General features: G+C 35.2%; 2 protein-coding genes across 3 annotated transcripts in view; one reads left to right on the top strand and one right to left on the bottom strand.

Annotated features, from left to right (window-relative positions):
* Positions 1-25,362, top strand: part of LOC139149648 (potassium channel, subfamily K, member 16-like) — a 30,739-nt gene that overhangs the window by 248 nt on the left and 5,129 nt on the right. The window contains exons 1-3 of one of the 2 annotated variants that reach the window (XM_070721494.1): positions 13,745-13,885; positions 17,841-17,966; positions 24,172-24,538. In XM_070721494.1, the coding sequence (XP_070577595.1) occupies positions 24,226-24,538 (313 nt within the window). In that variant the 5' untranslated portion in view covers positions 13,745-13,885; positions 17,841-17,966; positions 24,172-24,225. Of the gene's footprint in view, positions 1-13,744; positions 13,886-17,840; positions 17,967-24,171; positions 24,539-25,362 lie in introns of those variants that run through there. The other variant, XM_070721495.1, reaches the window with a different exon arrangement.
* LOC139149647 (spermatogenesis-associated protein 7-like) lies at positions 676-13,529 on the bottom strand. Its single transcript, XM_070721493.1, has 10 exons — positions 13,371-13,529; positions 10,810-10,875; positions 9,275-9,364; positions 8,924-8,971; positions 8,348-8,475; positions 7,375-7,775; positions 6,141-6,500; positions 4,053-4,091; positions 3,429-3,564; positions 676-3,132 (listed from the first exon to the last, which is right to left on the bottom strand). Exons 1-10 carry the CDS (start codon positions 13,405-13,407, stop codon positions 3,070-3,072), a joined length of 1,368 nt encoding a protein of 455 aa, XP_070577594.1. The 5' UTR covers positions 13,408-13,529; the 3' UTR covers positions 676-3,069.

The raw sequence follows: 25,362 nt of genomic DNA, 5'->3' as shown, positions 1-25,362 counted from the left end.
ATGATTTTTTCGAACGGTGTGATGTTTTATCCCAAATGAAAATATATCATGGCTTTTCAATTTGTTTTCATTTTTTCTGTTAATTTAGTAGTTTTATAACTTAATTGCTTGCAAATCTTGCTCGCAGTAAACTCTATTGAAGCTTGGCTGTGAAGTACGATGACGTAACCACAAAATAGCAATGGTGAAGACTACGGTGTCAAAAATTTTCTTCTTATCCTACCATGCTGGCACGACTTAATGCTCGTTTTTACACAAGATATTGTAGACACAAAATATTTATTGCACAAATAGTTACCATTTAAGTTGTCATACTTTTGAGTTGATCCTAACTCCTTTTTTCTTCAGGGTAACACCAAACAATAGGAATATTTCCTAAATTGAAAAGAATGTTGTACATCCAATATCTGGGGGATAATTCATAGTTTCTACCTTGTTGCTGTTTAATTTAATTTAATTTTTGCTGTTTGCATTTTTCTGTCGCTACATTCGTTTTTGGAAGAATTGAAAAGAATGGAAATGCTGCCAAAACTGGTCATGAACTGTGCACTATAGAAGTTACGCACATTTATCTAAAATTTGCACTTCTATGAAACTAAAATGGTCACAACTTAGAGTTCTATGGCATTGGGGCTGTGATGAAAATAACTAACGACAACATCCAAACCTACTGTCTTCTTTTGCAAATTTTTTTCAAAATATTTATTCTTGTATATGCACATCTCAACTATATACATATGCATAGAAATGCAAATCAAAGTTTACATTATTGAAGCAAATGGTTCCATCCCAGTACAATTTCCTTTGTTAAAAAACTATATAACTTTGCATACAATTTCAAAATCACATATTTTAAGTAGCTATCCATTATAAATGACTGACATAAGTATTTAGAATTTTTGGGAAAATTTGTGAAAGGTTAAGCCTCTCATTTATGTAAATTTCTGACCTGAGCAAGAATTTTTTATTCTATTTTTTACTAAAATTTCAAAAACACCATATGCTGGGTAACTACAAATATGGACATATGCAAATATATACATATAATAAACCACTACCAATTTAAAATACCGTATGCTTGCTGTGAATCCAAAAAATAGAAGTTACTGGATGTAGAGGTAAGTGTTATTGGTTCAAAACATGTTTAGTCATAACCTGAAAAAAAATATTACTTTTGAAATTTAATTCTCCTTTTTGAGAATGGAAAGCTTAAGTATGCAAATAACACACTATTCTTACTGCATCTGTCCTCCATTTCGTAAGTTTTACAAAATACATACCACTACATCTGAACATTCAAAACAAAAACATGGCGTCACACTAAAAAATAAGATGAAGAATTGGTGATGTAGATTGCTCAAAGAACAAGGAAATTCGAATTTATTTGACATCATGAAATTTATAATGAGTTGAATAGCAATGATTTAGAAAGATTTTAGACTATTAGAATAAATTTTCCATTAAGATGAGCTGGCCATGATGGAAAACAAATCAGCAATTTCACATACCAAAATGACAGTACTTTCTATTTTTTAGTAAAGAAGTAACTATTTGGTGGGATCTAGAAATTCTCTGGTGAAGTTAAAGAGATGTCAGTTATGCCAGGAAATTGTAAAAGTTTGAATTTCAAGGTGACGAATCATTTTCAAACAGAGCTATCATAAAAGAAGTAAAAACTTTGAACTTGCCCAAGAAGAAAAGATACTGGGATGAACTAGAAAATTGTACATTTCAATGTAATTAACGTTGTTAGCATCTTTGAAGCTATATACACGGTGGATTATTATATACCCTGATATTTTCATTGAATTTTCAGTGTGTCTCCATTAAACCTGTATGATGCAAATGAGTATGACCCCAACATATTTGCATGGGGTCAATATCAGTGTATTGAGAATATATGGAGCTGAGCTACAGAAATTTGTGCATTCCCTCCTACTGATTGAGGAATCTATGAATATCATTTTTTTAGAAGGCACCCTCTTCATGTCAGTCGATGATTAAAATTGACAGGTATCAAAAATTCCTACAAGAAAGAGTTCTATACAATTTTTGGATGGAATAGTAAGGACGGTAGGTGGTGGTTCATACGCCATGACGGCAAATTATTTCAGCCAATCAGATCAGATCAAGGTGACAAGATGTTAAAAATCATGAAAAAATTCTAGAGTACTCGTGTGTTTGGAATAATATGAAATATTGTGTTTGAAGTAAAAGATTTCAAACCAGTGCAAATACAAAGAAGATATACTTTCAACCAGACAGTTGCTTATGAAAAAATTTCAAGTGCGCAACACATGTGTTGGACTGTTGTATAGCTTTAAATCCACTGTTGCTGGGATTAATAGAAGAATTTCAACCAAGCAAATGAATACGACACACAACATCGGCACCCTGGAAATCATGTGTAATGTAAATTGCTGCCAACAGTGGCCACAAACCCATCACATTTTGTATTCAAAAATCGGTATCTTTGGCATAAATATATAAATCAGGAAGTATCGGGAAAGCTGGTTTCAAGAAAACAACTTATTTTTGTAAGCTGATTGACCATATATAACAATATGACGGTTGTCATAAATTTAACGTTACATTAAATTTAATGAGGGGAGACATAAACAGCATATCAAAGTCACTTTACAATGTTTGAAAACAGAAAGATAATTCAACCTAGTGCAAACAAGACTGAAAGTTAACATCAGATTGGTCAATTTCGTAAATCATATAAATCAAATGATTCGAATTGAGTGCTGTGCATATTTCAATTGATGAATCAATCAATATTCTATGGAGTAAATTGGATTTCGTTTTGTGCTGTGATTTCATAAAATAATGAGTTTTGACAAGTAATAACCAGAGAAATTGAATTTGTCATCTCTTCTCTGCGATACATCTCAACGTGATCTCTTCCTGGAGGGGAAGTTTTCCCAAATTGATAATTTCTCTTTTTTTTTGTCAATGCTCGATCTCTTCTCATTAATCATATGCACGATCTCTTCTCATTAATCATACTCTGGTAAAACCTTGATCAAACTCACACTTCCATAGGCATTGCGTCTCTTCTTCTCATCAATCATAATCTGGTATACCCAGATCAACCCTGAGTTGTTCCATCAGCCTTCGCATGCGACGCTGTGTGCAAGAGAACAACGATACAGCCAATGAAAGAAGTGTTTTAAGGTCACCGGAGATAAAATGCATCAACAGCAGTAGTTGCACATCCACTGATGAGGTATTTAATATCTGTTAATGTTACTAACCCTTTCACCACCATGGTTTGGCCCAAACCCACTGTCATCAATGGTGAGTGTGGACCTGCGCACATGTAATTTGGGATGAACAGGTTCAAGCATTCTACTACCAAATTCAGTGCCATCCCATAATTGCTTACTCAACTTGGAGCCAACCCTTCACAAAGCTTAACTTACATCGTCAAGCTGTCCTCTGTTCCTCTCAATATGCTTCTCAAAGATCTGTTTGAGCACACGGTTTGAATAGATACCCCGGTTCAGAACGTCATTGGTAACGTCCGTCACGAACTCCAAGTATTTCAACTCCTCCTCTCTGTCAGGGTGATTGAAAACAAAAACTAGTGTTACCGGTGGCACAGCTATGGCTGGTTATACACCCCTTGAGTGACAAGAATTTTCATCACTTCATGGGAGTAACCAGCACTGACTCTTTTGCGATCATGCAGTTTCTAGAATGTATAAACTTCATCTAGAACTCAAAGAACTTGATAGTTAGAGGGAATTCCATATAAAGAAGTGAATTCTCACTCACGAAAACATTATTTGAAGCATGAAGATCACTCAGATGAAAAGCTGAAAAAAACTGTCTGAATATATGCCTTGGAGAAAATATTTGCTCAGAAAAGACGTTCATCATTTTCTTTGACGTTGCTTGAAGAAAAAATGACACTTCATTGAACACAAAAAACTGTCGTCTTCTTGTTTTGATATTTGTTTCAAGGAAGGATGAGAAAAGAAAACGGAAAAAAAAATAATCTATTGGTTTCTTGAAAAAATTTCAATAACCAACAGATAACTTACTCTTCCTTAACCTTTGCATTATTCAGTCTCCGTGTATAACTAGAAAAAAATGTTGTAATTCATGTGCGTTAAAACAAAAATTTACACCCATACTATTTCCACTACTGGCTACTGTACAGTCCTAGATTAGTACCATGGGATTTTATGTTAGAATACAACCATTTACACACGCGTAAGCATTTAACGCAGGCAGCTGCCCCTCTGTAAAATTATCCCAGAGGAATACCATGGAATCATCCTTGGATTGTAAAACTATTCCAAAAGATGGCCATAAGATTTCTAGATTTCTACAGGATTTCTACGACATAAGGTCATGCATGTGTGACTATATGTTAACCTTTTGGCTGCTGTAATTTTTCCACCAAAATTTTAATGCAACATTTTACCAATTTTTGTGAATTTTTCTGTAAGTTTTTTTCATAATTTTGGACCAAATGATTATCACATTTCATCAGCTACAGATTTTTACCAAAATTTTGGCAAAAATCAGAAAAAAATTGACTGTGGTATATTTTGTAAAGGTGACAAAAATAGACTTTGGCGCTCAAAGGGTTAAAAAGTACCACCAACAACCTGTAAACGTTCAGAGGTGTTCTATGGCATTCCTGTGGGGCTTTGTCCTGTAGGTTTCCCTCAGGATATTTTTCTCAGAGGTATCCAACTTTTAAAAGGAAATGAATATTGAAAAATTCGTATTTATTACTCAAACTGATTACAGAAAATGCATGGATAACAGCTTCGCACCTAAATGCAAGCATGCGGAAAAACATTTGATGACTTCATTTTCTAACTAATGTTAGCCAACTTATGGTCAAAAACAGGGGCAGCCCACAATGTGCCAGAAGATGTACTGTATTTGGTGGTCAAATTTGTGCACCAGTATAAATTCAAGGATAGTATAAATTCACAGATGGGTCCAGCAAAGAAATACAAAGAAATGGAAAAACCAAAAGACAATCTTGTGACACAATTATGGGCCAGGCCCCAAATACAGAAGAACAGTCAATATTATGGCTTAATATAATTATAGCATAGTTATGTTAGACAAGTAAACATGCATGAAATAGAAGGGAAGCCATGAGAAGCATGCAGTTGATGGCAGGCAAATGCAATCAAAACACAACTTTCATGGCCCCCATGTTATATGACTTCGATGATGAAAAAAGAATCCCACTAAGTTGAAAAAGATGTTTTTTGGGGGGAACTTAACCAGCCCATGGCACCCCAAAATGAAATATGAATTTGCCCTGTAACTGCACTAGGTATATCTTGACTTTTTTCACAAAAAATAATACAGCGTTGCAAAATTTCATCATCACTTGCACAGTACATAAAGCTGACATGCCTAGGAACCTGTCAACTAAATTTGAAAGCTGTTGGACTATCATTTTACGGAAAATATGATGTTCTAACAAAAGAAAATTTGCATGCACAATAATTTTCACCAGTCAAAATTAAATCACTCTTAGGGGGCCATCTACATCTTTGAAAGCTATTAATCAAGCAGTTCTGAAAATTATGTTTTGATAAAAAAATGACAAAATTAGGCCATACATATTTAAATTCCTTCATTATTTGGATGTATGTTTATCAGGTCATCCTAAAAACCTCAAATCAGGAGTAATCAGATCAGTCGGTCCTGAAGCAAAATTTTTTGACAAAAAATGCCCCAGAAATTTTCGAAAATGCAAATCTACAAATGTTCTGCTTATTTGAGTAAAATATTAAGTAAATTGTTCCTACCAACATATGTACCAATTATCATAGAAATAACTGTCATAAATGGAAGTTTTTGAAATTAATCAAACCATAAAGACCATGAATTTTTTTCATAATTTTGCAAAACCACATCTATGAGATTACACTCAGTCCCATATAATCATTTAAACATTCCTAATATCAAAGCTGGTCACATTTGGTGTAACTGTTTTTTGAGTTATGAGCGCCACAAATTTGGTCCACAGACTGACACACACACAAACTGACACACACACAAACTTACAGAGTGATGACATTGGCTCCCTTAGTGTGCCTCTGGCACACAGGGGCTAAAATGACCAGTACTGGCAGAGGTACATAATCTCTCACCTTAGGTATTGTGTTGGTGTTGTACTAAGGTGTCTAAGGGAGTAATTTGCACCGTCCACTTCACTTTTCATCGTCGTAAAAGCTGCTCCATCCTTTTCACTCTTCATCGTCGTAAATGCTGCTGTATCTTCAAGCTTACCAGCTTCATTCATAGTTGAATCGCCAACACCATCCATCGCATAATCATCATAATCGCCAGTTTCATTGAGATTCATAGCTGCCACACGCTGCGCCTGGTCTTCCACCCATTTGGCGTGATCCTGGTCTCGTTTGATTTTCAGAGTTGGTATGGCTTTCCTGGTTTTTTCAATGTCGCTGTATCTGATGGCTGTATTCAGTTCCATGTTGGTACTTGCAGTTCTATGATAAAGTCAGTAATATAATTAACATGGATAACAGACCAGAAGTGAGCAATCAATGTTTACCAAAACAAAGAAAATAATTTCACGCTTCTAGAGGTATTGATTCTGACTTTTGGACAAAAACCCTCACTGATTGAGCATATTTTATTGAATTATACAGTTGATACACAATGTAATTAAAGGGACATATGCTATAACTATTAATTATTATTTTTGGTCAAAACATATTTTTAATCTGAAGTAGAACTGAGTCGTGAACAATAACACCCGACATTACACACCATTACACACAGACTATGCTGACAATTTGAACACTGGTGCAATCTGAAAAGGTGGTTTCAGGAATTGAATAAGATCTGTATTTTACGAAAAAGAACAAAAATTCAGTTTGGAAAATTCATCAAATATGACAGTTAATGGAGCCTTAAAGTCCTGTTAGCTATATTTTTCAGTGTTTTACCTAACAACAAATACCATCCAATCTTTGGAGAGATATTTTAGATTCCTGTTATTAGGCCATATTGTCTTTGAAAATGTCACTATTTCTATCCTTGGTGATAGATTGGGTCGATTAAATTCACGCATTTATGCTTATATTTGCGGTAACCATAATTGAGTTACGACTTGAAAATTATTCAGTCACCAAAATCTTCGTCCTGTGTTCTCACCAATGTTTGAAAAATGTTCTGTGGTCACATTTTCGTAAGAATTTTTACATAAGTTGCATTTGATTTCAAACTTTATCGAGAAAAAAGCAAAAAGATACAGCTAACAGGGTTATAAGAAACTGCCTCTGACAAAAATATTGTATGTACTCTCTGTACACAAACTAAAATAATTATTCTCTCCTCTACAAACAATGACATACCCACCTTTCAATGTCTCCATTGTACTCTGGTATTGTGTTGACAGTAGACAAGAATTCACTCTGTTTAGTTTGGCCCAGTTTCTGATCACCATTGTATTGTGATTTTCTCTTGGGGGGATTATAGTTCTTTGATTGTGCGATCTTGGACTTGGCCTCTCGTTTCAGTGTCCTCGGCGTGTACGGTTTGTCCGGCTCCTTGAATTTATGCTGTGCAGTGTCCAGGAGGTCCATCTTGTCCCATTTCATGGTTTGCATCGGGTGGTCTTCTTGCAGCGTCCTGGTTCGGGGTGTCCATCCAGGGGGGACGGAGGATTTCATGACTCGAGGGGTTCTGTAAGTGCTCGGTGAATACCTGGTGTCCTCAACCATGTCATTGACAAAGTCATAGTCATAGTCAGTCAGTCCCTTGGAAGGTGTAAAGAACAGAAGCTTTACAGGTGAATGTGATGAATGTCACTCCCGATGTTGATAGGAGTTTCAATAGAGATAATTCAATAGAGATCAAGGACAAACAACACTTAACCTTTCAACAAATAATCCTTCCTTAAAATCTCTTTGTCAATTACATTTGTAAATTTCATGTATATAAGACCTTGATCATTGATGACATACAACTGCATCCCTATCACTTGTAAATTTCATGTATGTACAACCTTGATGACACTCATTTGAATTCCTACGTTTGTTTAGGATTTGTAATGTGTAGATGTAATTCTAGTTCACATACAAATTAACACAATATTTGAGCAGAGATTCACTGTCAAATGACTTTGAACATGTCACGTGCATGCAACACTCACATCCCATCTGATTACCACGATATTTAAAAACTTGGAAAGTTTACTCATGACTTCAAATTCACTGACAAGAGTATGCAAAACTTTTACCAAAGATACATAGTATTATTTGCCATGAATTTTGACTGATGAATGACAATGTATGAATACATTTTCCGAAGTCATACAGGCAGTACATACTTTTTCATAATCATCTCTGAGTCTTGATGATCTTGGTGGTGTATAGTCACGGGAGCTTGCTCTTGAACCTGCCCTTGAACTCATCCTTGACGTTCTCTCTAGTTCTTTTCTCTTCTGTCTGTCTCTTGCTACAGACAAAAATAGCACCAGAAGGTAACACGTTAGCAATAAAGGGCAAGCAGATGCAACTCTTGACAATTTTTTTTCACTAATTTTGTTTTGAACGTCAACTACAGTTTCTCGTACTACACCAAAAAGAATATTTGACACACAAATTATTCATCTTGTCAACTCTTCTAGAACTCATGTAAAATGCACAATTATTTGCATTTGAAATCTGGCTATGAAATATTTCTTGTTCAAATAAACCAAAATTGTTTTATACTGCCTGGATAAAATACATGTAAAATTAATTAATAATTTTGAAGCTTCATTGGTTGAGAAATTCCACACTGTTTGCACTCAGATATATTTTAAATTAATACATGTTCCTTCATACTATTCCACTTTCATCACCAATTATTGAATTTGTCGTCAGATCAAAGAAAACTTCCACAAGTCACATTAAAAACTTACTTTTTGTACTTATCTGCATTGATTTTGGTGGTTTTGTATCCACAGCAGCTGAAAGAGACAAGCAGACACCACTTTTAAAACTTTTCAAGGTCATTAGATTCATTGAATTTCGTCATTTTATGAAATTTTACTGTTCAAACACTGTTGGTATACAGACACAAATCAGGGGCAATGCTGGTTTCATTTTTGATGAATATTCTAAACTGATAGAACTGACATGAGAACAAAAAATTCCAAAAATACAGCATTAAGTAAAATCCAATGAAGGATATTTTTATTCTTTGGTTCAAAGAATGGCACAAGTGGTAGTGTTACAACCAACTGAACTGATCTCTTCCCTCCAATGCTTACCTTTTGCACTGTTTACTCGTCTGTAATGGGACGCCATTTGATCTTGTACAAGATACTGATTGGTGAGTCTTGTGCTGGTAGCAGCTAATGCTGTATGTAGACAAACCACGGCTATATGTTAAGTCCATCATAACAGAAAATGTGTAAAACTTGTACAAGTGAGACCGTGTAATGATAGAATGGAAAAATGAATGTTGACAGAATGTATTGGTGACATATATGTCATTATGTGTACAATGTAGATTGCATCAATGACTTGAATCATTCACTGATCATCATTAGATGTAATATGTAGATTGCATCAATGACTCAAATCACACTGTTTATTGTTAGATGTACCGTGTAGATTGCATCAATGACTTGAATCATTCACTGATCATCATTAGATGTAATATGTAGATTGCATCATGTAATATGTAGATTGCATCAATGACTCAAATCACACTGTTTATTGTTAGATGTACCGTGTAGATTGCATCAGTGACTTGAATCATTCATAGATTATCATTAGATGTAATATGTAGATTGCATCAATGACTCAAATCACACTGTTTATTGTTAGATGTACCATGTAGATTGCATCAATGACTTGAATCATTCACAGATTATCATTAGATGTAAAGTGTAGATTGCATCAATGACTCAAATCACACTGTTTATTGTTAGATGTACCATGTAGATTGCATCAATGACTTGAATCATTCACTGATCATCATTAGATGTAATATGTAGATTGTATCAATGACTCAAATCACACTTTATTGTCATTAGATGTACTATGTAGATTGTATCAATGACTAGGCTTATCAACAGATTATCATTAAATGGGTCATGGGTTTAAATTTACTTTCTACTTTGCAATGTCATATGGCTGAGTGTTAATTTTTTTTCAAATAAGCGAAACAATTATGATTCATGGATGGCAAGACAAGGGTTTGAGCTCGATGTAATTATTTTTATGACTGACATATTTCTAGAAGAGAAAAATAGCCCGCCAAAATTGTGAACTGCTGGTCAGTTTGTTTGGTGTCAGGCTAAAAACACTATGTATAATCATGAGAATTTTCCCTGCAACCGGAGAATCAATGAATCCTCTCATGAATGGATTCACTCAAGTACAGAAAGTTGGGCGGAAAATGAAACAAGGTATATAAATTACATGTACATGTACACTGTGCTACATTCAAGGGGCTATTATGAAGACAGGTTTTTCCCAAGTGAAACACAAGCAATGAGTTGTATTACCTGTGAATTGTTTAATAAGCACTAGTGTAATACTCGCTGCAAAAAACTGTACAACACCACGCGGTCAAACGTTGCGTTTGAGAACAAAACACCACATGACTCTTATTCAGCAATCATCAGATAAATTTTGTAAAGTACTGATATACCTTGACACAGCATACACATAATAGTAGATATTGGTATTATAAACCAGTGCTAAACGACAACTATCATTGTATGCGTATAATGTATGGGTACATGAACCAGTTTGATTCATTCATACATTGTAGTTTACAACTTGGAAAACTTACGACTGCTTTTTAGGGCCATGTGGCCCCTGAATGGCCCCTTTAATCCATAGCTATCCAATTGCAGACCTACAAAGAAATGAATGAAAGAAGGCAATTAAGTAAATAGATTATGCATAAATTACATCTTTGCTAAAGAAAGAATCAAGATATACATAAAAATACCGTCAAGGACAGTGTGCTCACATTCGGTTTGAATTGGTCCATTCGAAAAATATTGAAACCCGGAAAATCAAAGATGACAAATGCAAATAAGGTCTCAAACTTAGGTACTGGAGGTCATCTTAGGAACATGCATATCAATGGGACAAGCAGATCCTAAATACATAAGCAAATGTCAACAACAAAAAATAGACAGAGAAGGTTTGATAAAAAGAAAAGATAGGAGTGGGTAAAAAACGTACACGGGATCTAGTAAAAAAGTAATGCTACCTCATCAATCTTCTAGACCCTACCCCTCCTGAATATCAAATGTTCCATCCCTTGGTAATACATGACGCCAGATTGGGGGGGGGGATGTATTTATAACCTTGGGGAGTTTTTAATTAATGTGATGAGTGTTATCATTCTAATGTAAACAGCACTTAAGTTAGTTACAGATAGTGAAATGCCTTTCACTGTCCGCGGTGATTACAACATCTGGAATTTTCCTCGATCCAATTGGTCCGCAATGAAAAATTCACCTCAGCTTTGTTTTCTGTATCAAATTTTCCTACAAATTGATATCAAATATGACAAAATTATGTTCACAGCCTTCGAAACTGTCTCACAACATATCCTGGGTTGGTGTAGGTCATTTCAGGTCACAAACTGAGAAAATTACCTAAAATATACAAATTTGGGTGTTTCCTAACACTTTGAGCAGAAAATGTATCAAATAACATCCCTCAGGAAATGTATTTACAACCTTGCAAGCTATCAAACAAGTAATTTTGAGAACAAGTTTTCTTGACCAAAAATGACAATATTGTCTTAAAAATACAAATTTGTATATTTCAGGACAATTTCCAAATATCTAACTATTGTCATCTCTGTACATCTGTGTATCAAATATAAAAGCTGTCTGTCCAGGGGTTTTAAAAACAAAATACTGTTTAAGATTTTTTGACCAAAAATGACAAAATTGCTCCAAAATAGTAATTTTCCAAATTTTGTCATAATTTTAACAAATTAGAAGAGTAACACCCTTTCAAAGATCCAACCCAAATTTGAGAGCGATTGGGCTGGCGCTTTCAGAGTAGAAGAATTTTTACTGAAAATGAGAAAAATCACCAAAAAATTCAGCAAAAATACAAAATTAAGGATATCTTCACAATATTCATAAAACTGTATGAAGTACACCTAAGGTATTTGTACACAAATTTTCAAAGCAATCAAAACAGCAGTTCTCGAGATATTAATTCTTGACCATTTTCACATTTTGTAAGCTCATTTGCATAATTTTGGCAATGCAGACGTCATTTGAACAAAATCCTATCTATAGCCCAGGATGCATCCACACACAAAATACCAAGCTGAAATGTGCAGCGGTTTGCGTGTTTTTGATGTTGACGGACATACTGTACGTACATACATACATACATACACACATACATACATACATACATACACACATACATACAGACGCCATCGACTTCAGCTTATACGATAAACTCACATTGGTATAACCAAATGTGAGCTATATAAAAAAAGATTAGAGAAAAATAATTGTTATAGGAGAAAATAACAAAATATTCACAGGGCCAGTAATGCCAACTTTTGATGATTTTTTTTCTATTTTTTTATATTGTACGCAAATTGCAAGTTTATTTCATACTCCTGAAAGAATGTTGAAACACTTACACACAGACCATCTGTGTGTACTGTCTGAAATCCTTTCCAATTGAATTCTAGTCTGGACCAGAATTCATTTGTCAACAAGAACGACACAGTTTACAAACTTAGTTGACAAGCTGAATACTGTGTATATCAACATGATTTTTAGAGTAGAGCAAGAAATTACAGTTGACAACAAAAACAAAAATAGTGAAAAAAATTCCTAAAAGTTAGCATATATACTTGCCTTTTAACTGTTAGTACAGGTAATATCATTGTATTAACTATGAGCGAATGATAAGAGCACGAACGAAGGGGTGTCATCACATGTTCAACATGAACGTCTATCACTATATGGGTATTGGAAAGTTAAGTAATACACGTATTTTAACTTTCAAACTTCGAACAGAGAGAAGGGTCATTTTGGGGGATCATCAGTTCATGATGGACCACAGGCACCCCGATTTCCCCTGGCCCGACCCCCGTCGTAATAACTGAAAGCTCCCTAATATAATGACTACAGCACTTCGAGTGTCTATTATCTCGACACTAATGAACAATTGATCGCAAATTATAAACGTAGTCATGCCAGCAGAAGAAGACCTCTGACGAGCCGTAAATAAACTTGAAACCAGCGTCCTGTTGCTATAGTGAAACTAGAACGGGTACGAGATTGCACAAACAACAAGCAAAAATACAATGATTTTGACCACCAGGACGAAAACGAGTATAAAGGCATGTCAACTCACCACTATTTTTACCCTCCATGTTTCTTCCCCCCACCATGAGGACTGAATCTCGAAAAAATCTATATTATGATTGTAAGGCTTCCAGGTCCGCCATGTTGACTATTTGCGAAGTGGATGTTGACATCAACGTATGAAACGAACGATTTGGTTGGATAAAAGTTTAACAATATGTTCAGTAAAAATTGAGAAAACGAACAATGTGCAAATATTCGACATATCTTGACCATGCAAAATAGAAATCCCACTTGAAAGCCTCTTTTAAGGGTGTCATATTGTTTTCCGAGTCTTCTTGTAAGAAACAAAAATGAATTTTGGCATGTGACAATTTAAAATTTTAACCAATCAAGTGGAATCTTTGAAATTCAAAATGCACACTAGAGAGCCTCGTTCTCGCGGAAAACCTCGTTCTCGTCAGTAATATACTTACGGGTGCCGAGTGCCGCGTCGAGCTACACGATTGTGATCTGGCTACACCGTTCACGGTTCAGTAAACTTTATCGAGGTTGTACTAGAAGGTAGGTTAAAGTGTTATTTTTTCTTTTAAAATTCAATAAGGTGGAACTTTGTGCTAAATGATAGGATTTTATTGTTTGTGCGTGTAGCAAGTTTCTGTAGCATAAACTTTAAGCACTTAATTCGCGAATTAAATTAAAGTTGCAGTCGCGTCAGCACTCGGCGGGGACAGGTGCGTGTAATTGTTGCTTTGTTGTCACAGTTCTATAAAGAAAACTCCTACAATTTCTCCGTTCGCACGTATCTACAGTCATACGCTTTTGTAATATTTTATTGCATGAGTATCATCATCAAATTATCACAGTGACGCGCCCGACTGAGTGACTTATTGGTACATAAAACAAAAGAATTGTGTCTTCTTTTCTTAATAAAGTCTGTCAAAGAAAATAAAGGAAAGCTATACACATGCAAATGGACAGGTCAAGCACCTATTTACTGCCTTCAGCTTCTGGTTGTACAACAAAACATGGTGACTGCCTGTTCGGTATCTTACAGGTGCGCTAGAATTCACAAGCAGAAGTAGAGTTGCTTAGGCAACAAGGCTTTATTGTAATATTGTTTCGTGAAAGTAACGCAATTTTGTGACTCCACATTGCACACCATGTTCAGAACCACAGGTGCGTGTAGCGTTGTTTGGAGAGGCCGAAGCCGAACTAACACCTCAGTAGTACCATGGATGTAAAAAATAGATTTTTTACATCCATGGTAGTACCGAGGTTCGGCCTTCAGCCTCACAATCTGGGGTTTACGGCCTTCGGGCGACTGTCCAAACACGGTCCCTCTATCCGAGGGACCGTGGTCCAAACAACGCTGTGTGAGAACCAGTGTATCTGTGTATAGGCCAATGTCCCATACAGCGCCAATGACGTAACTAACATGTTTTCTCCATTGTCTGGACAGGCGCCTGCTGTCTGGATGTCTGTGGTGCATAGCACTGTACGTACCACAGTCTTCCCCCCCCCCCTCTATGATGGTGCATAGCATTGAAGTATATCATTCTATTCTTGCGAGTCAGAGTGTTTTTCTGCTACACGAACCACCTCAAAACCTCTAAGTTTATGATTATGCAAATACCTATTGCCAGTCCAGTAAAGGCCTGTGGTTTTTAATCACGTATGATGAAGTACAACACTGTTCATTTGGGGATTAGTTTCAAAGTTTTCACAATGATTAGATGAAATCTGTGAAAATGATTATTACTATAGATTCTGTATTTTGACTGACAAGTGCATGACTTATGCATCCCAGTCTAAAACATCAAAATACAAAATAAAGTAAAACCTGTCTAAACTCAACCGTTCAGGGACTCAGGACATCAAACTGTTTGGTTTATAGAGGTCATTTTAACATAGAGCTCTATTGGAATTGGACTGGTAAAAGGGTTCAGTTGAGACAGGTTTCCAGTTTAAAAAAGGCTCAGTTTAGACAGGTTTCACTATAGTGTCAATTACCTGTGAAAAATAATGATTTTACATTTTCACCATGCTACTGATGATGGACATTATATTATATGCAATGGTAGAAAGCCACATTCTTACACAAAGACATGTATTGGAAACAAAACCCCTTATTCATTACTGAACGCTTTCTCTGATCATTACTGTTTGAGGGATGGGCCACCCCTGTTTTGCCAGTAATGTATTCATATGTTAAAAATCATACAAATGCCATTTCACAACAATAGAATATGCAAATTATACATTGTTATGTAAATGTACTAGCCCTTTGTTTTTACAAGCTCTGGAAAACACTGTATAAACTTACTTATAAATGGCTTAGCAATGCAACCTTACCCAAGGATTAAATCAACCATTCAACATCTTGCTTCATACAAATGAAGTGGTAGTAATACAATTGTGGAAGACCACATTTCTGAGCAAAGCTTCAGAAAGCATCATATTGACCTGGCTCTAGTATTTCCGTTTGCTAAACTTCTGTTTACTCCCATGCAGCCACTCAGACCAAACTGCATATAGTTTTGCACATCAGCTCTTGAAATATTCTCAGTAGTTATGCCCATGACATAAGATTAACTTCTTAGGTTACTTCTTCAATGATCAAAAACTTCCAACACAATTACAAAGCATAGACCCTCCAGAAAACGAACTGGATGTGTGCAGTTGTCACATCAAGCTTCATTCTGTCCCTGAGCCACTAACACAACTAGGATCATACTCTGCTAATCCAAAGTCCCTTTGAGCCTCACCGCAGTTGCCTGTCCTGTTTTTCTGGAGGGTCTGTGGACCGTAAGTAAGATCATGTTCTGATAAAACAATAATCATCATGTTAGCTATTTGTAAATTTAAAGTGTCAAGAACCAAAGCTTTTCCATTTCTGTGTAAACTCAAGTTCTGACATACCTTATGTCACCCATGAGCAATTAAAAAAGTGAAGTTTGAAATATTCTCATTTCCTCTGCAGTTCGGATTTTCCCCAATAAATGCTTTTCAAAGTTTTCCCAATAAAAACTTTTTGAATGTAAAAGTAAAGAAAGTGAGACCAAGAATGGCAAGCTAATCATAAAATGGTTAAAATCTGTAGGGGCATCACTTTTCATTGATTTTCTAAATACGTTAGTCACCTTTTTTGCAATAAACTTTGATTAGCTTTTCAAGAAAATGAAAAAAGTATGTAATACCATGTAAGATTGTGTGGGTTTCTATTTGCAAATACCGCTTTAATGACAAGGAAAGAAATTTAATCAATTACATTGGGTAAAAAAAGAAAAAATGGATTTTGAAATTTCAGCTGCATAGGAAGTAATAAAATGTGAAATGCTAGAAGCTGTGAAGTCAAGTCCATGAAGGAAATGAAGATATTAAATAGTGAATAGGTGTAACATAATAGCCGCTATGAGGTGGTGTTTAAAGGTCAAAATTCCTCTATTGATGTCTTACAATATATACATTATATGATCATCATAACTATTTTATGTTCCAGCCAGGGTAGGAATCAAATCACATGCAGAATTGGTGTCACTATTTGGACAACAAGAATGTTGCTAGAAAAAGATGTTGCTAGTTGATGTACAAAAACTATCAAAGTTAATGAAAACTTGAGTCTTGTCCTAGTTTTGTCCCGGATTCCTAGGTAACAGATTGTACATCATTTGCTTACATCACCGTCCCTCCACCCGGTGCTTACATCTTTAAAATGACAGACAAGTTTCAAACACATCTAATCTTGTTATGTCTCAAAGTTGAATCACAGACCGCTCACACGGACTGTAGTTGAATTTTAAATGTTCCACCATGGATGTAAAAAAATCCATGGTTCCACCAACTTATTCTAAAAAGTTTCAAATGGCAAATGTTTATTGTTTCCAATCACCAATAAAAATAAAATTGGCTTGTCTTTTCTTGCTCCAGGCGCAATGCTTTGAAGCAGATCTGTTTGCAAAGGAATAATTCAGGACTGCATGCATACTTCTGTTGTTATGTACATGTATATATGATGTTGTGGAATGGCTTGTTATGTAACCATATTTTATTACATATTTAAGTTATTTGTCTGAACTTTGAGCATGCATAGACTTCACCATGGTATTTTTGTTGAGGGATATAAACCATATCTGTTGTCATCAGGACTTGCAAAGTACTAATAAAATGTAGTCAAATTATAGCCAAGCTATTACATATTTCCTAGGATTATAAAGGATTATAGAGTTAAAAGTGTAGCTTTTTCAGATATGATGATATATAAAATGTTTGGTACTCTCTGATGTATGTAGTATAAACTTCCTGTATGGCAGACTTAGTCTGAATTCATGAATGGTGCACACCATTTCTGAAAATACCTGCCCATCCCCTTAAGTAGAATGGTATAGTCCAAAGGTACAGCCCATACAATGGCTTTATTTGGCATATGAATGAATGGCGAAATTCGTTCAATGGGTTCTGTGACGTAGATACCCTTTAAGAACAACGAAAACAAACCAACCTTTTCATTTCTTGGCAGATGCTCTGTGACTGGGACATATAGGCTCACATGGAACCAAGGAAAATGAAGTTCTTGGCTTGATGGAGACATCGTGGATCAAGTGCAGAAAATTTCAACTAGACTGTACGTGCCTTGAAATTTGCGGTAAGTACTGCATCATGTTTCTATATGGTTCAACACACACTGTATAGTGTTACTTGTGACTGTACAGTTCTCCTACTGGGATTGACTGGGACAAAGCATCAGTCTGTACCCTGACTCGATCATTCCATCTCATTAACGGATACTACACTGTTATGAAACACTGAGTAAAATTAGAGGTAAGTTTTTGTTGCAAGCACAACTACCTAATCCATGTGTGGTATGGGTTCACTGAATTACCAAACTCTGTCCCGATCAACGTACACACCCATGCACCCAATAGCTATAAAATGCAACTTTTAACCATCAAACAATTACAAAGAGGATCCAAGTGGTGTAAAAAAATCTCTCTCCACACGGTGGTTCCATCCTGTACATGTCTCCCTGATTTGCTTTGAGACTTTTTTAATTAAATAGCTTTTTGATTTACTTTGAGACAATAGTTATTACATAATATTTAGTGCTATGTAATTAACAACTGTCATTTTACCTGTCCTTTTCCTTTGTTTTCGGAAGTGGTCTGAGGTATAGCAATTTGAATTTGTCCGGCTAGACATGGCATACATCATTCATCATCCCATATCCGTTACTTTTTGCACTAATTTATCAGCTTTTCTATCTGAATAAAAGTAGGTTTAATGAAAAATTAATTTGATGGGTTGATATTATTGATTTTCTTGCCACGATATGCTACATGGTTGAAACTGCCTCTTTCAAATATGGTGCACGTTTTACACAAAATATGAACCATATTCTGGGTTATTTTCATTGCAGCAGTCTGACTTTATCAGATTATTGGCTTTGTGAAAGATTGAAAGAGTGTCCCCAAGTTGTGTATCTGTCTATGCATTCTCAGGGATTATTGCTTTAAGGTGATTCTTTCTTGCCACGAAAGTAACACTATAATGAGAAATGTCTTTTCTCATCATTTACATTCCATGAACTCTGTCGGGCATTAGAATTTTCAGTTTATAATTAAAATGATTTTTTATCTCTGTGTTTCCTCTGGCTTCTGAAATTTTGTAGTAAATTTACGAAATTGGGTATTGAAACTTTTCGTAAATTTTGAAATTCATAAGTAAAGTTAACTGTTCCAACACGGAATATCATTCAATCAAATTCATATTAAGTACAACATGTGCTTAGACAGAACTATTTTGAGGTTTGGGAGCCTTGAGCTCTCAATCAACCAGCTGCTTCCTTGCATTCGTATATTTACGAATCAACAATGAAAAAAATTAGTAAATCATCTAAAAAATTAGTAATTTTACGAATTTGAGAGTGGCAGAGGAAATACAGTATCTAAAGACTATTGTAGAGCCAAGGTCAATCTCTTGCCATTTTATCGGTCAAAAAGTACAATATATGTCACTAATTGAATCAAAACTTATTACACTTAATAGAGATCAGATAATAGATGAATTTTCATTCCGTATTGTGTGTGCCATTGCATTGTGTTCATGGAATTGAAACGTGACAGTTATATCCATTCAGAGAATACATTAATTCTCCTGTTGAACAGATTTCTTGTGTTATCAAAAGACAATAGCAATAAGTTATAAAAGGTATTGAAGCTTTATATAGAATCTTTTCCATGTTAAATTTAATGATGATGCTGAGTATATCAGACTTTTATTGTCACAGGCCTATATCACTGTGGAACAAAACATCTCTGATAATGGATCTGTTTCAACACTGAACTTTATTGTGAATATTGTTATACATCTGTGTGTAGTAATTAACACTTGTTTGGAAGCTTTCAAAACATGCAAAACTTTTTGAGTTGTGGCGATGAAAAGGAAACATGTGAATAAGCTTCTCTTCCTCTTTTCGTTGAAATTCAAATAAGCAGTGGTATTTCTTGCCAAACAAGGTCACTTTTTAAAAGTGTTGTGACAGACTAACTTGAGGAGTTGGGGCTAGTCAAACAGAAGCAGGTATTAAACGCAAACAAGTTAGTGGTGAATTAGAACTTTTCGAAGTGTTCATTGTTCAAATGAGTCCTGGACTCAGTGAAGTATTATCAATTTTGCCTGATATTCAGTCACGTAACTGTGTTGCGTCATAAAGTTTATGGTTTCATAAAGCAAGAGAGTGAATATACACAATTGAATTAGCAAGGGAAAGAAAGGTTGATTGTACTGTCAATATATATAACAAATTAATGAAATTATTACATCAACGTAAAGCTAGAGATCAAATATACAATTGAATTACTCAAGAGAAAGAAATGCTGATTATGTTGTCAATATTTATAACAAATTAATGAAATTAATATAAATGTACGTTGATAACCACTTAATGAAATATTATTCAGAGCAATAACGATTATTCAAAAGTTGGAATTCTTGTAATGAGCAAACAGCCTAATAAAGCAGTTTTCAGATTACTAATAAAGTCCAGTGATGGATAAAAGCAGTTTCTTTATTATTAAGGTAGTATGTTCCTCGAAAGTGAAAGATTTAAACTTTTGCTCATACTTTCCTGAATGAAACTTTCAACCACTCTCTTACCAAATCAACAATAAAAATCAGGGGTCACCATGCAAAGTTGCTGGAACTAGCGAAACAAATTACCCAGCATTTTGTGATATTTGAAATTCAAAATGGCCGACATCCTATGTTATTGGGGAGAAATTAAATTTTGGATTTTTGAAAAACCAAGATGGTGAAAGTTTTCATTCCTCCAAGAGCTTTAAAATGAGCCCCCACAAGTGTTAGATCAGAAAAGAATTGTACGAATTTGAGAGTCTGACTATCTACTAAGAGACTATTTTGTCAATGATGAGTCACGCACCTAGTAAAGTGTAAAAAGTATCTTAGATAGTTTGTTTTGATGTTTTTGCATTGTAGCTTGATGAATCACACACAAATTATTATTACAGGGAGAAAATTATGTTGCATTCACAGGTTTCCATTCCAACTTTGTTAAACATAGATACATTACAAATCATAACTTTGACAAATATACCTTTCCAAAAAGTTATTCGCAGGAAATTACATAAAATAGTATTGTTTCTGAAAGACTCTGAGAACTTCTGACACGTTTGTGGAAGCTACTTGCAATTTCTTTCCTTTTTCTTAACTTTTGCACAAGAAACGGGAATGCCGTTAAGTGATCTGCACAAACTCTGTTACGTAAAGCAAATGTTGTTTGCTTGCAAGTTGGAAAGAGGAAGGCCACAGGACTTGAAGACCTACTTTATTAGCCAGTCTCATACAATATCATGGAAGTGAGTCATTGATAAGTTTGTGTATTACCAGGGATAATATCTTTCAAGGAATATAGAGCGTTTCAAATTTTGGCATCCAGTAATTAAATGAATCAAGTAATGCTACATTGTCAAGCTGTAATACCAAATTGTTTTATGTATAGGATAAAGCCCGAGTACGAGGGCTCTTCTGGTATATAAAGTCCAACCCAACGATAAAATGTCGAGGCCGCAGGCCGAGACATTTTATCGTAGGGTTGGACTTTATATACCAGAAGAGCCCGAGTACGAGGGTTTTATCCGACTTAAAAACTATCGCCCCTAACTGATATATTTTTGTTTTCAATGTGTTTACGTCAACCGTCCCCTTTGTCAATGTAACATATTTAGGATATGAATTAAAACTTTTATTTGAGAAATAGCCTTCCAATGTAATGGAACATCCTATAAATGCCCTAGGGCACATTATATAAATGCCCTAGGGCACAGCAGATTTTGTGTTGCAGCTGGTTTCCGCTGTGTTACCAAATTTGAATATTAAAACGTACCAGATGTCTACAGAATATGACATGTTTACTTTTGATTGGACAGTACTTTACTACGGCGCTGTCATTCGTTTCTGGAATTTGGTGACCAAGGCTTTATGAGTAGATAAAACACCCTGAATTGAGCACTCTGATTGGTCAATCAACAGTAGATAGTTTTTAAGACATTGATACTATATACCTGTAGCGTGACAGTCAACTTCTGCAGCATGTGTATGTATGAGAAATACATACAATGTCACTGAATTGGAGTGGCTGTACTGTTTGTTCAACAGTCAAGGATCTTTGCGTAAGTCAGTTGAGCAGGCTTTGATCCATTGACAAATGTTTCTTTTCAAAGTTGATGGTAAATTACATGCAGCATAATAAAAGATAAGAATTGAACTGCCTAAATTGTTCATTGTTACACATTGTCCAACCACAGTGAAATCTCACCAGCCTGTAACACATGAGTGCCCACAGTGGGCAGGCATCAGTGCACAGTGCTAATAAAGACACTTCTTTGTATGTAAACATGAAAGCCTTTCTCGATGTCTCAGTCTGCCCTATCAAATTAATGGAAACGACAAGCCATTACAAGTTATACTTCATTGGCCTCACTGTACTTTAAAGGGCTCTGGCAGACCCCACCTCTGAAGCTTTCTCAACATGATAATTCACCAAAAACCCTTCTTCTCTATTTTTTTATGAGTTCAGTATCTGGTGCAAATTTTATGGCTATGTTTAAAGCTCTGAGCAACAGCTTGGTCGGTTTACTTTGTAGTTTGTGTTGTTTGTGTACCCTCTGACGTTAAAAATGGAAGTAGGACCTTGATGAGAATGTCAGGGATTTCAGTAAAACAAAGAAATCACTTCCCAGTATATTCAATAAAATCCTTTACACGGTCATTTGGTTTTTGGTTCTTCCCTCTTCGTATGTTTTTCATCCCACCACAGGAGTGTAAATCTTGGGTGTGATATTACCTGTGTGGAGTCTCCCTTATTTTTATTACCCTGTTTCAACAAACAGGAATTACCTATAAATGTAGCAGGGTGTTATAAATTTTATGACAGGTCAGTCACCTGTGATGACGTTATTGTTAAGTGTCCTCTTTAGCTGAAAGAAATTGCTCCTTTGAAAAAAAAAAAGAGAACTACAATTTGTCATTATTCGATTGCAAATACACAGACTTCTGAAATCTCTGGGCATTACCCATCCCCGTTTTCCGAACCTGTTTCCAGTGGATTAGGAATACAGATCTTGACACAGTTGTGAATTTTAGCTCTACAGACAGAAACAAACAGCAGGTTATCTTTATGTGTTGTTTGTTGTAGCAACTATTGTACCTTTACAGAAACTCAGTCTAGCCATTTAATGTGGTGATTTAGGATGACCTCTTTCAGATTCATTGTTCAAATGAATTACCGATATTGTAAAACTTGATCTCTCAAGAGTGAAACATGTGTCTGTAAAGCTTTTTATTTCTACTGATCTTGAGATGCATTATTTGATTAAAAAACTTTTTCAGCATGAGTGGCATTGCATGTACATCATTATTATTACTGTTGTTGTTGTTATGCTTTTAATTGTTAATATTATTTGCATAAATAACATGTTATAATTATGTTACAAAAGGGGTTTCAATGATCTGAGAATGCCTGATTTACCAGGTTAATAAATGGCAAGAATAGGTCACAAAATCAGAACAACCTTTTTTACAAATCAAGACCTAGAAATGATGCTATATAATACAAGCCCTGTGCAAGTTACGTATTAGTGCACACATCCCTTACACATAGAAACAGGTAGATATAGAAACCTTGATGTTATAGACAGAGCATGCCCAATTTGCCAAAACAAACAAGTAGAAGATGAGATACATTTTCTTTTTCATTGCAAAGACTACACAGACATTAGATATGATTTTTTCAGTAAACTAAACATTTGTAAAAACGCATTCAGAGGCACACGTACAAGACCTTGTAAGCATCTTTTCAAGGACAGATAAAGCATCACTATGTGAATTGGGAAAATACATACATACATGTTTTAAACTCAGACAAAGAAAAAGAAAAAAACAAAGTAAACTATTTATGAACCTGTAATATGTTGACCTCATATATAGATATATATATATATATATATATATATATATATATATATATATATATATATATATATATATATATATATATATATATGTACTCTTTCATTGTTGTTTTTGTAAAAGCTTTATTGTACTTTATGATCAAGATCCCAACTGGGATACGATTTCAATAAAGGCTTACTTTACTTTTAAGTTTTACAAGATTAAAGTGGACCCCTATTGAGAGCAATAGTTATCAAAGTTAACCAACCAGTGTGTCATGCTGCTGTTCTGACACCTAAGCTGAGTAATTTGAAATTAGGTATTCATAGCATTTGATAATCACTTGTGCCAATTTATGAGACAAATTCTTTTCTATTTTTAAGGTCCCCTTCAGATGTAAACCTTTGACCTGAGCCAGACCAAAGAAAAACACAACCATGAAGTTTGGAGTACGACTGTCCATCCTCCTGTTTGTAGTCATCGGCTACATAGCGATTGGTGCGCTGATATTCATGGCAATAGAAAGACCCAATGAAACCAAAGTACGCGTTGATGTCGTAGAAATTGTCATGGACTTTCTGCAAAACAATACATGCGTTGAAAGGGAAGATCTGAGGTCCCTGGTAACTAAATTAATCAATATATACGATCAAGGTGTAAATCCTCTGATAAATTCCACCGAGGAGCTACCCAGCAACTGGGATTTTGCAAATTCATTCTTCTTTGCGACAACTGTCGTCACCACGATAGGTATGTATGATATTGTAATGCTTATTATAAGATTGAAATCAAAACAGCTTTACAAGATCAAGTCCACTATCACTAGCTGTTGATACCATTTGTACTATATACACTTAGACAACCTAGCAGTCACAGGGGTACCTATATACATAAAGCCTTAATTAACCCGCTCTTGTCGTACATGTCCTTAACAGCTTTCTCATGCTAATTAACCCATTCCTTGTATTCAGTTTGGAAATTGTGAATGTTAATACAAACAGTCTCATGTACTTTTCATGTGCTTCAGTGATTTGACAAGCTGTGCACAGTGTAAGGTCTGTTATGCCTTTTATGCGAAGAGGAAAACAAATACTTCATGTGTGTGTTCCTAGGCATGCATGCACTTAATGTCTGAGATCCCACACTTTCAAAAGCGTGTGAAATAAAATCAGAAATTTATTATTATCATTATAATGGTTACTGTTATTGTTGCTGTTGTTTAAAATACAAGTGTGAGATGAAATGGTATTTATTTTCCTTAGATGTCTTTAGTAATGACAGTATGAAATGAAAAGATGGAAGGCTTTCTGGTATGGTTCAGTTTATACAACATATGTTTTGCAAGCACTCAAAATATGTCCCATATGTTAGAGCTGAGATCCTTGCATTAATGCCGTCATAACAGGGGTAATAGCGTAGGGTAGTCAACGTGATAGATCGATCATGAGTATGGATTAAGTACTCCCTTCGGAACATGTACCTACAAATTTCTATGAAGAAATATTAATCAGCAGATGATACTCCAGGTAATTGTGTGACCAACTGAAAACCCCTGCTGTGTAAACGTCATCTTT

This window comes from Ptychodera flava, chromosome 14 (genome assembly GCF_041260155.1).
Source record: "Ptychodera flava strain L36383 chromosome 14, AS_Pfla_20210202, whole genome shotgun sequence".
Classification (NCBI taxonomy): Eukaryota; Metazoa; Hemichordata; class Enteropneusta; family Ptychoderidae; genus Ptychodera; species Ptychodera flava.
This window is presented reverse-complemented; position numbering and strand designations above follow the sequence as displayed.

Excerpts from the sequence above, each read along its gene's own strand:
- LOC139149647 (XM_070721493.1), bottom strand. The coding sequence starts at position 13,407 with ATGGTGGGGGGAAGAAACATGGAGGGTAAAAATAGTG. Across the intron at positions 7,776-8,347 it reads TCAGAGATGATTATGAAAAA|GGACTGACTGACTATGACTA; the intron begins GTATGTACTGCC and ends ACACCTTCCAAG. Across the intron at positions 6,501-7,374 it reads TACAATGGAGACATTGAAAG|AACTGCAAGTACCAACATGG; the intron begins GTGGGTATGTCA and ends ACTTTATCATAG.